This window comes from Rhinopithecus bieti, unplaced genomic scaffold, assembly GCF_001698545.2.
Source record: "Rhinopithecus bieti isolate Rb0 unplaced genomic scaffold, ASM169854v2 scaffold_42565, whole genome shotgun sequence".
NCBI lineage: Eukaryota > Metazoa > Chordata > Mammalia > Primates > Cercopithecidae > Rhinopithecus > Rhinopithecus bieti.
This window is the reverse complement of record NW_016818029.1, coordinates 889,315-907,426: the sequence shown is the minus strand read 5'-3', so window position 1 is coordinate 907,426 and position 18,112 is coordinate 889,315. Positions and strand designations below refer to the sequence as shown.

General features: G+C 43.5%; 1 protein-coding gene across 1 annotated transcript in view; it reads left to right on the top strand.

Moving 5' to 3' along the window:
• The first annotated feature begins 13,231 nt into the window (after window positions 1–13,231).
• HPS3 (HPS3 biogenesis of lysosomal organelles complex 2 subunit 1) overlaps window positions 13,232–18,112 on the top strand; it is a 45,015-nt gene continuing 40,134 nt past the window's right edge. The window contains 1 exon segment of the mRNA XM_017856547.1: window positions 13,232–13,578. Coding sequence (XP_017712036.1) covers window positions 13,362–13,578 — 217 coding nt within the window. The 5' untranslated portion in view covers window positions 13,232–13,361.

Sequence of the window (18,112 nt, the reverse complement as noted above, 5' to 3'; positions counted from 1 at the left end):
TCCTGCCGCCTGCTGGGCAGCACCCGGTCCCATCAACCGCCCAAGGGCTGAGGAGTGTGGGCGTGCAGTGTGGGACTGGTGGGCAGCTCTGCCCACGGCCAGGGCATGGGATACACTAGGGGAAGACAGCTGGGCTCCTGAGTTGGGTGGGGACTTGGAGAACTTTTATGTCTAAAGGATTGTAAATGCACCAATTAGCACTTTGTGCCTGGCTCAAGGTTTGTAAACGTACCAATCAGCACCCTGTGTCTAGCTCAAGGTTTGTGAACACACCATCAGTGCTCTGTGTCTAGCTAATGGAGTGGGGATTTGGAGAACTTTTGTGTATAGCTAAAGGATTATAAATGCACCAGTCAGCACTCTGTGTCTAGCTCAAGGTTTGTAAACGCACCAATCAGCACCCTGTCAAAACAGACCAATCAGCAGGATGTGGGTGGCGTCTGATAAGGGAATAAAAGCAGGCTGCCTGAGCCAGCAGTGGCAACTCGCTTGAGTCCTCTTCCACACTGTGGAAGCGCTGTTCTTTTGCTCTTTGCAGTAAATCTTACTGCTGCTCACTCTTTGGGTCCTCACTGTGTTTATAAGCTGTAACACTCACCATGAAGGTCTGCAGCTTCACTCCTGAGGCCAGAATGACCACGAACCCACCGGGAGGAATGGATAACTCCGGGAGGAATGAACAACTCCAGACGTGTCACCTTAAGAGCTGTAACACTCACCACGAAGGTCTGTAGCTTCACTCCTGAAGTCAGCGAGACCATGAACCCACCAGAAGGAAGAAACTCTGAACACATCTGAACATCAGAAGGAAACTCTGGACACACCATCTTTAAGAACTGTAACACTCACTGCGAGAGTCTGCGGCTTCATTCTTGAAGTCAGCAAGACCAAGAACCCACTAATTCTGGACACAATGCTGGGTTCCTCTTTTCTAAGTGGGCATCTCTTCTACAGATGCCATTATCAATAAACACACTAGGATTCCTTTAGTACTTAAGGGTCATGCTTAAAGCGCCACATGCTTGTAACAATTGACTGGTCCATCTCTAAGCAGTTGCCTTTTGGAAATTAAACCAAAAGAGGCTAAGCAGCTTGCATAAGAGCTCACCATGAAGAGGAACAGACCCTGAGGTGTATAAAGGGAGGAGTGAGGTGGCAAGGACGTAGTCTGTCATTCCAAATCTAACACAACTTCTGCATTTATGTCTATCAGTGCATTGCATATTATGTGTTCACATGCACATGTTGTGCAAATGGCTGGAAATCTTCAGTTTATTTATTCGAATAAGATAGTTTATAAATAAGGATATCCTGTGCAAGAAAAATGGGCAACACGTGTGTGAATTTCTCCACCCAATGAATGGCACCCACCCTACCCCCAAGAGGCCCAAAGTAATCTACCACCCCCCACCCAATCAATGACCATTTTTTCCCCCAGCCTATCTCCTAAATACATCTCATTGCCATAATATCGTCTCCTGTCCATCTCCACTGCTTCTGCTCTAGCCAAGATCACTATCATTTTCTTCCCATGAATTCCTGACCCCAATGTCAGTCATTCCAATCTACCTTCCACAATGGAAATGGATTGTTTTAAAATCCAATTTCGAGGAGAAAAGACCTCTGCCTAGAATTCTAATTTCTCCATACTGTCCTAGACACACAGTCCAAGTTGCTCAGTCTAGCTTTGGGTGGTCCTTCTCCCTACTCCCACATCTCTCCTTACCTCTTTACTCTCCCCACCAAAGGTTTAAGTTCTGTTAACTCCTCTCTGGTCCTTGGGCCTGCCTGTACGGCTTGCCAGCTTCCAGCTTCCCCAGATTTCAGCTCCAACTTCAGTGCCTCTGGGAAATTTTCCCACCCACGCACTTCTGCCCAACATAGCAATTGTGACATATGATTGTTTTGTTGGTTTGCTTGTTAGCCCTTTCCAGATTGTGAGCTCTGGATACACTAAGTCCCATGCTACAGTAAAGTCTTAACGACCTTCCACCCTGGACAGACAGGCAAACCTAAGGGTAACAGTCGCACCCACTCCACCCCTGGTGGTGAGAGGCGATGACGTGCTAGCCAGCACTCACGCTCTCGGCGCCTCCTCCACCTCGTGCTCGAGGAGCCTTTCAGCCCTCCGCTGCGCTGTGGGGGCCTTTCTCTGGGGCTGGCTGAAGCCGGAGCCGGCTCCCTCTGCTGGCGGGCAGGTGTGGAGGGAGAGGTGCCCGCGGGAGCCGGGCTGCGCGCGACCCGGGCCGCACAGGTTCCGGGTGGGCACGGACGCGGCGGGGTCTGCACTGGGCACGGCTGGCAGGCAACTGCTGGGCCTGATCGGAGTCTAGTCCCATGCGTGGACTGCCCTTCCCTCTTCGTGGGATCATTGGCCACGATTGCCGGTCTCTGACTCTCACTTCCTCTCTTTGCCTCTTGGCTGTCTGTGAGGAGCTGCCTCTGGGCTGCCAGAGTGCCTGGGCAGGGTGCCGCAAAATCCACCGGGAACGCCAGTGAGAGGTGAAGTCGGCTGGGCTTCTAGGAGAGGTGGGGACTTGGAGAACTTTTGTGTCTAGCTAAAGGATTGTAAATACACCAATCAGCACTCTGTGTCTAGCTCAAGGTTTGTAAACGCACCAATCAGCACTCTGTTAAAACGGACCAACCAGCTCTCTGTAAAATGGACCAATCAGAAGAATGTGGGTGAGGCCAGATAAGGGAATAAAAGCAAGCCACCAACGCGTCAGCAGCAACCTTGTGGGGTCTTCCTCCAGAGTGTGGAAGGTTTGTTCTTTTTCACAATAAATTTTGTTGTTGCTCGCTCTTTGGGTCCCTGCCACCTTTATGAGCTGTGACACCACAAAGGTCCGCGGGTTTACTCCTGAAGTCAGCAAGACACACCATCTTTAAGCACCGTAACACTCACTGCGAGGGTCTGTGGCTTCATTCTTTGTCAGACCAAGAACCCATCAATTCTGGACACAGTGGCACCAGGCCAGCCTTGAAGGATGGCCATATGTGCCTGCTTGGCACAAGATCAGGCCCCAGCCTTAAGTGCAGCACAGATGCCAAGCAGATCATGAGCATCTGGAGCACAAAAACTACTATTTTCAGGGAGCTTCGAAAATGTACCCTCTTCATTCAGGACTACGCTTCCCTGAAAGCTCCACAGGGCTTTGTGCTGGGTTTCAAAGCCTTTCTTTCATCTGCACTACAGAGACTAGGATTAATCTGTATCTTTCCCTTTGCGGAGGAAACAACGGCAGCCCCTAGCTTTCTCCTGGTGAAGGTGTCTGTGAAGCCTCTCTTAGACTTGACAGTTTGGCACCTCATGGTGTCAATAAAAGTTCCAAGAAATTAAGACTTTGGATGGAGTGGAAAGGGTAGGACTCTCCACTGCTGCTGCTGGATTCTCCTGTGTCAAGCAGAGACAGGTGAATAGAAAGGGATAGGAGACCCTATCTATCCGCCAGGTCTTTTCTTGCTCACACTGACTTGAAAGGTCGCTTGTTCTTTAGTGGTCCCAGTGCCCTGGCATCCACACCTTAGGCATCTGCTGCACAAAATGAGGTAGGAGCAGTGCAGCCACTGGCTGTTCTCTGTCTCTAGAGGGGACATGTACATAGGGCCCCAGCCTTCCCTTTTCTCTTGCTCCTGGATCTTCAGTCCTCAAATTCCACTCAGTTCCTGCTTCAGGAACTAATTCCCCCAGTCTAGGTTCAAGGATCCCTCCCCTCCAGCATGAATTTTCAACCTCTGCCCTCCAACTCTGATATCCTAGCTTCTTTCAGACTACTTTTCCTTTGGACTCTGGCATCATCCATTGTTAGTTCATATTGAGAATGTCACACCTCTGGTGTCCCATTACTGTTGGTGCTACAAGTCAGCCAGGGGCTTTCAGAAGCCTACCTGGAAAGCATAGTTCTGTACTTGGGTCTCAGTTTCCCCACTTGGTATGAAGGCCCTTGGATTCAGGACAGAGAGAAAGAACATGTGGAGATAAATGGTCTTGGCAATTACCTTTAATGGGCCTTAGTCCTCAAATTTGTTAAACGGGAACCATTATTGTCAACTGGAAAAATCAGCCTATATGTTGTCCCCATCCATCAGATTTTCCTACCTAACAATGCAACTTTTTCCTTCTACCCACAGGGGAAATCAAAACCCTAGGGTATAGAGGAGAGGGACCACCATTACTCTCCAGATACTCTGATTGAGGTTAGTCATGTGGCTGTGTTTGGCAGTTGCAGGTATCAACCACGGTCATGCTTGGGAGCTAGAAAAGCCCTGGAAGCTATTAGTGAATGCTGGTGTTCCTTATAATGGGAAGATGTGAATATGAGGCCACTCTAGGGGAGGATGCCCTTGAGAGGAAGGGGAGGTAGGTGGACCAGTCAGGTTCCAGTTCCACAGCTATCAATTACTCTCTGGGTCTCCGTTTCCCCTTCTGTATAATATGTGTATGTAGGGGAGGGGGTGTGTTGGCGGGGGGAAGTGTTTTCCTGTGTTAAGAGTGGTCCTACACCAAGAAAATTAGATTATTCGTTTGGGTTCTCATCAGACCGCCAGAGGTCGCTATTGACTAACAGTATTCGTCTGAAGAGCTATTTAGTCTGTTTAGAACTTGAGGACATACTTTCATCGTTTTATACACATTAGTTAGAAAAGTGAAACAACATCTTAGAGTAAGGGCTTCGATTTATTCAGTGCTCTAAGCACAGAAAAAAAGGGGTCTATAAACTCAGTGGTTCCTATTGGAATCTTTTTAAAATACTGACTTTAAAAATGTCTAGGCATTTTGAGAGGGGTTCTGTGTCAAGGATGCAATGAAAGATAGTGGTAGGAAAGCTTGGTTGGAAGTTGGAGAGAGACACAGGCCAGATAATGCAGGGCCTCGCAGGTCAACCTAAGAAATTTTACTTTTAATCTCAGTATCATGGGAAGCCACTGGGATGTTCTGAGTAGGAAAGTGGCACTATCTTTCTCCCGCTCTCTCACATTTTAAATTTGTGAACAAATATTTGTTAAGTATCTACTATGTAGTTAGGTACAAATAGTGAGCTTTACCTTTAAGTAGAAGTATAATTTGGAATAATTTTCTTAGTCATATGTCTTGTGATCTTTTAAAAAAAATCCACATATTTTAAGTATATAAGTTTATCCTTACAGGTATATGCCTGTAATGTTTCAACATATGCATATACCTATAAACCCATCACTGCAGTCAAGATACTGAACATATCCATCACTCCCAAAAGTTTATTTGTGCTCTTTTGTAATCTCTCCCCCTCTCACACCCCTGTCCCCTATTCGGACCCAGGCAAACTACTGCTTTCTGTTACTATAGTTTATATTTTCTAGAATTTCATATAAATGGAATTATATGGGATGAACTATTTTTTTTTGTCTGGCTTCTTTCACTCGGCATAATTATTTTGGGATCCATTCATGTTGTTGTGTATATCAATAGTTCATTTCTCTTTATTGCTGAGTAGTAGTTCATTGTATGGATAAAATACAATTTGTTTATCTATTCCTCTGTTGATGGACATTTGGGTTGTTTCCAGTTTTTTACTATTACACATAAACATCCTATGAATGTGTTCACAAGTCTTCTTAAAGACAAATGCTTTTATTTCTTTTGGGTAAACACCTAGGAGATGGAATGGTTGGATCATGTGGTAGGTGTATGGTATATGTTTAATGTTGTAATAAACTACCAAACAGTTTTTACAAGTTGTCATACCTTTTGGATACCCACCAGTAGTGTATGAGAGCTCCAGTTGCCCCCCATACTCATCTACACTTATGATAGTCCTTTTCATTTTAGTCATTGTAAGTTTGTAGTAGTTTCTAATGGTGGTGTTGACTTGCATTTCTTAATTAATGATGCTGAGCATCCATCCTTTATGTGTTGATCTGCCACTATGTATCTTCTTTGGTGAAATATCTGTTCAAATCCTTTGCCCATTTTAATTTTTTTTCCATTGTGGTGTTTAAAGACAGTTCTATATATTTCTGGAAACAAGCAGATATTTTCTTCTGGTCTTGTCTTTTCATTCCCTTAGCAATGTCTTTCAAGAAACAGAAATGTTCAATTTTAATGAAATCCAATACATATTATCCTATATGCATACTGGTCCGCGGTAGGTAGTAGATCGACTATATATAGATGATAGTATATTAGTATATTTTTTTTTTTTTTTTTTTTTTTTTTTTTTTTGAGACGGAGTCTACTCTGGTAGCCCAGGTTGGAGCAGGTGGTTGTGATCTGCGAGCTCAATGCAACCTAACCTCCGCCTCCCAGGTTCAAGCAATTCTCCTGCCTCAGCCTCCCGAGTAGCTGGCACTATGGGCACAGGCCGCCACGCCTGGCTAATTTCTTTTATAGTACAGACGGGGTTTCACCGTGTTGCCCATACTGGTCTCGAACTCCTGAGCCCAGGCAATCTGCCTGCCTCGGGCTCCCAAAATGCTAGGATTACAGGCATGAGCCACCGAGCCCGAGCTGTAATATATATCCATTTTTTTCTTCTCTCTGCATTGTATTTTTGGTGTTGTATCTAAGAAATTTTTGTCTTACTCAAAGTCACAAAGATTTTCTTTTATGTTTTCATCTAAAAGTTTTAGGTTTTGCATTGTCTATTACTTATTTTGAGTTAATCTTCATATGGTGCGATGTTTCCAAGTTTGCTTTTTGCATATTGATTAACTGTTTTCATGAACTACTTGTTGAAAAGACTATCCTTATTACACTGAATTGCATTTGTACCTTTGTCAAAAATAATGTCAATATATTTTTGTTAAATATAGTGAATTATATTGATTTTTTTTAGATGTTAAGCTAACCTTGCATTTCTGGGGTAAACTCTTCTTTGTTAATATATTCTTTTTCCTATATATTGTTAGATTCAATTTGATAACATTTGTTTAGAATTTTTGCATCTGTTGAGGTACATTGGTTTGTAGTTCTCTTTTCTTGTGATGGTTTTGGCTTAGTCATCAGAGTACTGCTGGCCTCATAGAATAAGTTGGGAAGCATTTTCTCTTTTAACATTTCCTGAAAGATTCTGTAGAATTGGTATTTGCTTTTTCTTCCTTAAATATTTGGTAAATGTTTACATGAAATCATCTGGGCTTGGAGTTTTCTTTTTGAGAAGGTTCTTAGCTACAAATACAATTTCTTAAATAGATACAGCTATTCAGATTATTTCTTTTTGAGTGAGCTTTGGTAGCTTGTGCTTTCAAGAGTTTTTGTCCATTTCATGTACTTTGTTCACTATATTAGCATAAAATTATCTATAATATTCCCTTATTATTGTTTTAATATCTGAAGAATCTTTAATGATGTCATCCTTCTCATTCCTGATACTTGTAATATGTATTTTTACTCTTTTTTTTCCCCTGATAAGTCTGCCTAGAGTTTTACCAATTTTATTGATCTTTTCAAAGAAACAGCTTTTGATTTTACTGATTTTATCCAAAGTTTTTCTGTATTTGGTTTCTCTGAACTCTGCTCTGAACTTTATTTCCTTTGTTTTGATTACATTGGGTTAAATTTAGTCTTCTTTATTCTGGTTTCTTTTTTAAAAAAATTTTATTTTAAAATCATTTTCCCCTATTCTGAGATCTAGTTTCTTAAGGTAGAAGCTGAAGTCATTAATTTGAAGCCGTTCATCTTTTCTAATGTAGGTATTGTTTTTTGTTTGTTTGTTTTCATTTTCATTCAGTTCAAAATATTTTCTGATTTTCCATTTGGTTAATTCTTTGAACTATGGCTTCTTTAGAAGTATGCTATTTGGTTCTTACATATTTGGAGATCTTCCAGACATCTTTCTGTCATTAATTTGTAGTTTAATTCATCATAGCATCTTCCTCAAATTGCATTGGTCTGGCCAGGCGCAGTGGCTCATGCCTGTAATCCCAGCACTTTGGGAGGCCGAGGTGGGTAGATCACCAGAGGTCAGGAGGTCGAGACCAGCCTGACCAACATAGAGAAACCCTGTCTCTACTAAAAATACAAAAATTAGCAGGGTGTGGTAGTGCATGCCTGTAATCCCAACTATTCGGGAGGCTGAGGTGAGCCGAGCTCGTGCCATTGCACTCCAGTCTGGACAACAAGAGCGAAATTACGTCTAAAAAAAAAACCAATTGCATTGGTCTGATGTTTTCCTCATTATTAAATTGTGCAATTTTAATAAAAGCATCTCAGAAATTATGCTGTATTCTTATTGCTTCCCATCACATGATACACAATTTCAATTTTTCCTATTGACTAATTCTGATTTTCTCCTTTTGGTAATTATACTGTCCTTTCCTTTGTCAGCAGGGAGAAACTTGCCTCCCACTCTTCTTAATATACTGTATTTACTGAATAGACCAACCCTCCACGCCAGGCTGCCCCTCTCACACGAACACCCTCACATGAACACTCCTCCTCTCTGCTCAGGCTCTAACACCTCAAACCAGCCCACCTCATGTGTGGATGCCCTCCTTGTCCTGCATGTGTGCTCTCCTCACTAATCAGGCTCTGACACACCATGGCAATGCCCTCTTCACCCACTGTGGCCTCTGACTCCCCACACTAGGCTGTACCACCCCATCATGGATGCCCTTTTCATTACATTTGGCTCTGCCTCTTCACTTGCATGGCTTCCTCCTCTCCCCACTATGGTGGTCTTACTTTACCCCACTTAATAGTTTTAAGATGAATTTTTTGGGTGATAGAGAAAAGGAGAGGGACGAGAAGGTGCAGTACTTTTTAAAAAGGTCTCTGGCTGTTCTATGAAGAATAGACTAGAGGTGGGCAAAGAGTACAGCAGAGAAACCAGTTAGAAGGCATTTGCTTAGGTAAGAAATGATGGTGACATGGACTGGGATGGTAATCGTGATATGGTGAAAAGTGGTCAGATTCTAAAGGCAGAACAGACAGGACTTGCTGATGGATTGGATGTAGGGTGTGAGAGAAAAAGGGTCAGCCGGGTGTGGTGGCTCACGCCTGTAATCCCAGCACTTTGGGAGGTCAAGGCGGGTGGATCACCTGAGGTCAGGAATTTGAGACCAGCCTGGCCAACATGGTGAAACCCAGTCTCTACTAAAAATACAAAAATTAGCTGAGCATGATGGCAGGTGCCTGTAATCCCAGCTACTCGGGAGGCTGAGGCAGGAGAATCGCTTGAACCCGGGAAGTGGAGGTTGCAGTGAGCCGAGATCGTGCCATTACACTCCAGCCTGGGGGACAAAAGAGACTTCGTCTCAAAAAAAAAAAAAAAAAAAATACAGGAAAAGATGGGTCAGTGACATTCCAGGGCTTTTAGCCTAAGTGACTAGTGCTAGTTACCTAGTTAGGGATGATAAGAGGTGGATGCAGGGCACGAAGGAATCAGAAGTTTAGTTTTGGACATCTGAAGTCTGAAAATGACTGTTAGGCAATAAAGATGTTAAATTGGTGACATAGTTTGGATCTGTGCCCCCACCTAAATCTCATGTTGAATTGCAATCTCCAACGTTAGAGGTGGGGTCTGGTGGGAGGTGATTGGACCATGGGGGTGGATTTCTCATGCATGGTTTAATACCCTCCCCTTGGTACTGTCCTCATGATAGGGAGTGATTTCTTGAGAGATCTGGCTGTTTAAAAGTGTGTGGTACCTCTCTCCTTTCTTTTTTCTGCTTTGGCCATGTGACATGCCTGCTCCTCCTTCACCTTCTGCCATGATTCTAAGTTTCTTGAGACTTCCCCAGAAGCTAAGCAGATGCCAGCATCATGCTTCCTACGCAGCCTGCAAAACCATGAGCCAATTAAACTTATTTTCTTTATAAATTACCCAGTCTCGGGTGTTTCTTTATAGCAATGTGAGAATAGCCTAACACAACTGGATATTCAAGGTAAGAGCTCAAGGAAGCTGAGAGCTGGAGATATAAATCCAGGGGTTCTTAATATTTAGATAATTTTTTAAGTGATGGAATTGGTTGATTTCACTGAAAGAGTGAGTATAGATGGAGAGAACATGTTCATCTAATTTTAGAGTTCAGAGAAAGGAGGGATAGGATCTAGTAAAGTAGACAGAGGAGGAAAATCTGAAGTGGACTGTCAGAAGCCCAGTGAAGAGAATGATTTAAGAAGAGAGAGTAATACAATGGTGCTGACGGGTCAAGATGCGAGCACTAGTTTTGGCAATGTGGTGGATCTCAAAGGCAAGGATACCCTCTAAATGCAGCAAGCCAGGAAAACTACGGAAGTGGCCTGCCTGTACCACTTTGGCAAAGAAAACTAGGGAAGAGAGGGGAGAGAAGAGGAGGCTAGGGAAGAGAGAAGGAAGGCCATTTGGAGCTGTTGTTTGCACCTCCTTACACCCCACCAACTGCTCTATCTGAAGGCTAAGGGCTGGACACTTCAATGCTGGCGCTTGATTTCCCCAAGTGCCTTGGGCTTCTCTGACCGTCGAGATGGTGTTGTTTAGAGATGCAGAAACCACTTCATCCATTGCTCTGAGAGAGTCATGTTCTATTCTTCCGGAAGCATGCTTACAACAGCAACCTAATTTTTAAAAAATCTTTCAGAGGCCCCTTTTTTAAGAAGCAAAAATAATGGAGCCACCTATGCAAATATTGGTCAGCTACCTTTTGGGAATTCCTATACACTTTCCTTGTTTGATTTTTGTGACTTTTCCAGAAAGAACTTTGAGGAAATATAGAAATAAATGAGAAGTAAATGGCATTTTGTGAGTGACTTTCTCAACACGTTTTCTAAGATCAATGCAGATATCCCGAGGTACCTCACAGATGGGATAGGGAATCAGTGCTCCAGAGATCCAGAATCCTTCTTTTCTAGGCTGGTTGAGTAGAGCTCTTTGTCCATGTTGTTGCAGAACCATTTTTGTAGCCATCCCTAGCAGTGCTGTCACCCAGAAGAAACTGGGGGGAGCTTTTTACCCATATAGTATACTAAATCTCCCCAGCAAATATAGCTTGAAGAAGTTCTAGGGCCAGGTGCAGTGGCTCATGCCTGTAATCCTAGCACTTTGGGAGGCTGAGGCAAGAGTATCGCTTGAGTCCAGGAGTTCAAGATCAGCGTAGGCACTATAGTAAGACGCTATCTCTTCAAAAAAATTTAAAAATTAGCCAGGCATGGCAGTATGTGCCTATAGTCCCTGCTAATCTTCAGGCTGAGATGGAAGGATTGCTTGAGCCCAGGTGGTCAAGGCTACGGTGAGTCAAGATCACACCACTGCACTCCAGTCTGGGTGACAGGCGAAACCCAATCTCTTTAAAAAAAAGAGAGAGGAAGGAAGGAAGAAAGGAGGGAGGGAGGGATGTTCTCAAGACAACCTTTTTCAACAGAGTGCTACCCTAAATTTAGCTATGGGCTAAATTGTGTCTTGCCCCCAAATTCATATGTTGAAGCTGTAACCTCCATTACCTCAGAATGTGACTATATATAGTGATAGGGCCTTTAAGAAATAAGATTAAATAAGATTGTAAGGGTGGGTCCTAATCTAATACGGCTAGTATCTTTATAAGACGAGGGAGAGACACCAGGGATGCAGGCACACGGAGGAAAGACCATATGAGCACATAATAAAAAGGTAGTCATCTTCAAGCCAAGGAGAGGTGCTTCAGGAGAAACCAGACCTGCTGACATCTTGGACTTCTAGCCTCCAGACCTGTGAAAATGAAATATCTATTGTGTAAGCCACCCAGTCTGTGGTATTTTATTATGGCAGTCCTTGCAAACAAATACAACCTCCCATAAGGAATTGATGGTGTGCCACTGCTGCCCCTGCATTCATAACAGGAATACAAGTGGACAGCTCCTGCTCACAGCTCCTGACAAATGTGGAAACCAGACACATGCCCCACCTTCCCTTGGGTAGCATGTCTCTTCCCAAAGAATTTTAGATGAGTCAGGTGCAGTGACTATACTAAGGAAGAAGACACTATCTCTAGGAAGGACTGGGGTTCCAGGCTTTGAGCAAATCTCACTTCTTTATCCAGAATAGATATTCTTTTTATGCAGGTGAGATTACATTAAAGTCAGTATCAGTCTTCATTAGGAGGAAATTGAATTAGGAGAATTAAGTCTTGAAGGAGAAAATTAAGCCAAAAAGAGTAATATGGCAGATATTTGTAGAAAGGAACCTTTTTTACTATTGATTTTGATATTTGCTCTCAAGTGTTGTATCTAGAACAAATAACTTGTGGAGTATTAGTCTGGTTGTTTTCCACAGAAGTTTTCTGTGATTTTTTGCAGCCTTAGTTCCTGACCTGAGATACCTCCATGTCTACTTCTCTGCCTCACTCAGTTTGACGAACCTGTTGTCACCCATTACTTTGAGATACTTTATTCATCTGAAGGGCCTAGGAAGGGAGGCAAGTTTAACTGCAATCCAATTGCATCTAATTTACGAATTCTTTAAATAAAGGGCTCATGAGGGTGATTGAACTGGAAACTGACTATAGAAAATTTTGCACTTTCATTTATGTCCCTGTGTGCCTAAACAAAACAGCATCCCTCAATCCATGCTAACACATATATTTTCTAGGTGAACTGGAAAAAGTTATACTACTTGTTTCATCTAAATCTGTTTAAAAAAAAAAGGGAAAGCGTTGCGATCGTTAACTCCACGTTGAGATGTCAGGAATGGATCATTTACTACATAGTTTTAGGAGCACTGGACTGAAAGCCAGGGGATTTCCCTCCTAGTTCTTCTATCCCCTGGGGTTCAAACTAGTCTTTTGTCAAATGCCTACAAAAGTAAATCCATGAATTCTTTCATTCAACAAATATCTTTTTGCCAAGCACGTTCAAGGCGTTGCTCTTTCCTGCTAAACTATTCTAGAATTTCCACTATTTTTTTTTAGCAGCTCTTCAGAGTGTTTAGACCCGAGTTGCACCCCATTTCAGTTTTTGCAACCCCATCCTCCAGAAGCTCAGGGGCTACTGAAGAGACATTAATAACTCTCCTGAAAGTAAGTACAAAATGTTACAAGATAGATGATGAATTGTCAGAACTTACTCAAAAGTCAAAACATCTCGCCTGGCCCGAAGCAGTAAAAGGCAGGACCCAGCGGTCCCCGCACCCACCAGCCACTGAGCGTAGAGCGGTGGCGAGCTCTGGGCGGCAGAGTACGGGGCGCTGAGACCGAAAGCACTGCAGCGCGTGAGCGCGAGCCAGACGGCAGTGACCGCTTTCCCGGAGCCCGCCACGCCCAGCGGCGGCCCCTTTAAGTAGCTTAGCCGCGGGCTGGCCGGCTGGCGTTCACGTGACTCGGCGTCGCCGGCTCGCTCACGGAAGTGGTCCTACCTTCGCGTTCGGCGCGGGGTCTCCGGGCGCCCTGCGGGGCGGGCAGGCTGGGCCATCCAGCAGCCGGAGGTCGGGATGGTGCAGCTGTACAACCTGCACCCGTTCGGGTCACAGCAGGTGGTGCCCTGCAAGCTGGAGCCGGAGCGGTTCTGCGGCGGGGGGCGTGACGCGCTTTTCGTGGCGGCGGGCTGCAAGGTGGAGGCTTTCGCTGTGGCGGGCCAGGAGCTGTGCCAGCCGCGGTGCGCGTTCTCCACGCTGGGCCGGGTGCTGCGCCTGGCCTACAGCGAGGCGGGTGAGTAATCCGGAGAGCCAGGGGCAGCCTGGCGCCCGGCTTGGGGCCTCCTAGCTGGCGGACCGAGCGTCCGTGCTGCAGCTCTAGCTGGGGATGGGACTTCTTGCCTTCCGGGACTTGCCGGATCGTCTCCCTGGGTCTGGCATCTGATTGCTTGAAGTCACATTGAGCTATGCGGTTGTCGCGGCAAGCATAGGTATGAGCTTGCTTCTGTCGGGGCGGAGACGCTGATATCTCCTCTTCGTTTTGGGTCTCCGCAATAAGGCCTCTGGCTGGATTCCACTCATCTCGGATACTTCAGCAAACAACAAAAGACTATTTAGTGCAAAGATTTCAAAGACTTACCAAAAAAAAAAAAAGTAGGAGTAAGGAGACTGGTACTGTATCCTGAACCTCCAAGTACTCCCAGCTTTAACAGTTATTCCAACTCACGGCCAGTCCTTTCACATCTGTAGCTCCATCCACTTCCGGTCGGTTTTTGAAAGCTCACATTATGTGTTGATTTTTAAATGTCTGTAAGTAGAACTCAAGTCTTAGATTGCGCCCCTTCTCTTAAACAGCTGTGGCCGGGCCAGTGGCTCACGCCTGTAATCCCAGCACTTTGGGAGGCCGAGGCAGGCGGATCACGAGGTCAGGAGTTCGGCCAGCCTGGCCAATTTAGTGAAACCCCGTCTTTACTGAAAATACAAAAATTAGCCGGGCGTGGTGGCGGGAGCCTGTAATCTCAGCTACTGGGGAGGCTGAGGCAGGAGAGTGGCTAGAACCTGGGAGGCGGAGGTTGCAGTGAGCGGAGATTGCGCCGTTGGACTCCAGTGTAGGCGACAGAGCGAGACTCCGTCTCAAACAAAAACAAAACAGTTGTAAGAGCAGCCATTACTCTTTCCCACCAGAAATGTGAAGCAATGCCAAGGAAATACTGTGTGGGTGAATCCTATTTTAGAAAAATCCAACATTTAAAACTAGATCCCTTTTAAGTCACAGAAGAATTTACCATAGAATTCCTTTAATACACTTACCTTCGATTCATACTTTACAAGATGGGTGTAAAGTTCGATATTTACGGTGCAAAAGCTGGTGGCTGTGGTATTAATGAAGCGGAGAGCTTGAACCTGGAAGATTGGAGATGTCTCTAATCCCTACCCTGCAGCTGGTTCTGTGTGAGTTTATAGAAACCGTGGGGTCTGAATTTATGTTAAAAAAAAAAAAAGTTGAATTAATAGATTAGTGATATCCAGACACTGGGATTTTGTGTTAGTGATATCCAGACGCTGGGATTTTGTGGCTCAATTAAAAACTGTGGGGTTACCATACGTAGTATCTGACTGCTTATTTTGTCAAGACATATACAGGCATACCTTATTTTTTTGCATTTCACTTTGTTGTACTTTGCAGATACTGTTTTTTTTTTTTTTTTTTTTTTTGTCGTTGTTTGTTTGTTTTTTGTTTTTTTACCAATTAAAAGTTTGTGGCAACCCTGTGTGGAGCAAATCTGCCAGTTACATTTTTCACACTGCATGTGCTCCCTACATGTCTCTGAGTCACATTTTGGTAATTCTTGGCAATATTTCAAACTTTATCATTATTATTATATCTGTTATGGTGATCAGCGATCTTTGATGTTACTATTGTAATAGTTTTGGGGTGCCATGAACTGTGCCCATATGAGATGGTGAACTTAATTGACATGTGTTGTGTGTGTTCTGATTACTGCTCTGATAGTCTCTGCCTCCTCAGGCTGCCCTATTCCCTGAACAACAATATTGAAATCAGGCCAATTAATAACCCTACAATGTCTTCTAAGTGTTCAAGTGACACTTGGATATCTCTCACTTTAAATTAAAAGCTAGAATGATTAAGCTTAGTGAGGAAGGTAGGCGTGTCAGAAGCTGAGATAGGCCGCAGGGTAGGCCTCTTGCACCAAACACTTAGCCAAGTTGTGACTGCAAAGCAAAAGTTCTTGAAATTAAATGTGTTACTCCAGTGAACACAAATGATTAGAAAGCCTTATTGCTGTTGGGAAAAAAACTTTGAGTGCTCTAGATAGAAGATCAAGCCAGCCAAAATACTCCCTTAAGCCCAGGCTTAATACAGAGCAAGGCCTTCTGTTCAGTTCTGTGAAGGCTGAGAGAGGTGAGAAGCTGCAGAAGAAAAGTTTAAAGCTAGCAGTTCAGCTCATGAGGTTTAAGGGAAGAAGCTGTCTCCATAATATAAAAGTGCAAGGTGAAGCAGCAAGTGATGATGTAGAATCTGCAGCAAGTCTAGAAGATCCAGCTAAGATGATTTTATGGAGGCAGCTGTTCTAAACAACAGATTTTCAATGTAGACAAAACAGTCTTAAATTGGAAGAATATGCCATCTAGGAGTTTCTTGGCTAGAGAGGAGAAGATAATGCCTGGCTTCAAAGAACAGCCTGACTCTTGTTAGGGGGTGATGCAGCTGGTGACTAAATTGAGGCCAGTGCTCATTTACCATTCTGAAAATCATAGAGCCCTTTTAAAAATTATGCTAAATCTACTCTGCCTGTGCTTTAGAAATGAAACAAGCCTGGGTGACAGCACAGCTGTTACAGCATTGTTTAAGCCCACTGTTTTGCTCTGCTCAGAAAACAGTATTCTTTTCAAAATATTACTCCACATTGACAATGCACCTAGTCCTTCAAGACCTCTGATGGAGATGTAGAAGGAGATTGATGTTGTTTTCATGCCTGCTAATACAGCATCCATTCTCCAGCCCATGGATCAAGTAGTAATTTTGACTTTCAAGTCTCATTAAAGAAATACATTTAGTAAGGCTATAACTGCCACAGACAGTGATTCTTCTGATGAATCTGGGCAAAATAAATTGAAAACCGTCTGTAAAGAATTCACCCATTCTAGATGTCATTAAAAACATTCAGGGTTCATGGAAGGAGGTCAGATACCAACATTAACAAGAGTTTGGAAGTAGTTGATTCCAACCCTCATGGATGACTTTGAAAGGCTCAAGACTTAGGTGGATGAAATAACAGTAGATGTAGTGGAAATAGCAAGAAAGCTAGTATTAGAAGTGGAGCCTGAAGATGTGATGGAATTCCTGCAATCTTATGATCAAACTTGAATGGATGAGGAGTTGCTTCTTATGGATAAACAAAGAAAGTGGTTTCTTGAGATGGAATCTGTTTCTATTGAAGATGCTGTGAACATTGTTGAAATAACAGCAAAGGATTTAGAGTATTCCATAAACTTTGTTGATAAAGTAGTGACAAGGTTTGAAAAGACTGACTCCAATTTTGAAGTTCTACTGTGGGTAAAATGCTGTCAAATAGCATTGCATGCTACAGAGAAACCTTTTGTGAAAGGAAGAGTCATTTGATGGAGCAAACTTAATTGTTGTTTTTTTATTTTATTTTATTATTTTTTTTTGAGACAGAGCTTCGCTCTTGTTGCCCAGGCTGGAGTGCAATGGTGTGATCTCGGCTCACCACAGCCTCTACCTCCTGGGTTCAAGCAATTCCCAGCCTCAGCCCTCCGAGTAGCTGGGATTACAGGCATGCACTACCATGCCTGGCGAATTTTATATTTTTAGTAGAGATGGGGTTTCTCCACGGTTGGTCAGGCTGGTCTTGAACTCCCAACCTCAGGTGATCCACCCACCTTGGCCTCCGAGAGTGCTGGGATTACAGGTGTGAGCCACTGTGTGCAGCCCACTGTTGTCTTATTTTAAGGATTTGCCACAGCCACCCCAGCCTCTGGTGACCACTGCCCTGATCAGTCAGCAGCCATCAGCATCGGGGCAAGACTGTTCACCAGCAAAAAGATTATGTCTCATTAAAGGTTTGGATGATCGTTAGCATTTTTACTAATAAAGTATTTTTAGTTAAGGTATCTACATTGCTTTGTTTTTTGTTGCAATTTCATACCTAATAGACTATAATCTAGTACAAACATAACTTTTTTTGTGTACTGGGAGGCCAAAAAATTTATGTGACTCTTTTTATTGTGTTATTTGCTTTATTGCAGTGGTCTGGAAGCAGTCCTCCAATATCTCTGGGATATGCCTGTGTTTTTTTTTTTAAAATGAAAAGCCTTACTATTTATTGTCATTATTTATAAAAGAAAAAACACTTAGCATCAAACATTGGATATCTTTAGCTTTGTGAGCAACTTACTCTGCTGTCATTGGTTTTTTTGTTTTTGTTTTTGCCTAATGACAGCATCAACAGGCCTGCACTGGGCCACGGACCTGTTTGAAAACCTCTCATTAACTCTTTAAGTTCCCTTTTAGCAGGAATACTACAATTTTGGTATTTCTTATAAAATCTGTCTTTAATGGTCAGACCTGTTACAACATTGGTAGTTTTCTCTACGCCACCCCTTTGAAGCCATAACTTAAGTTCTCACTTTCAAGAGTTCTGTTGAGTAACAAACTCACCACTTTCAACTTTTATGTGTGTGTGTGTGTGTGTGTGAGAGAGAGAGAGAGAGAGAGAGAGAGAGAGAGAGAGAGAGACAAGCATACACATAAACAGATAGTATGTTTACATGATTTACTTCAT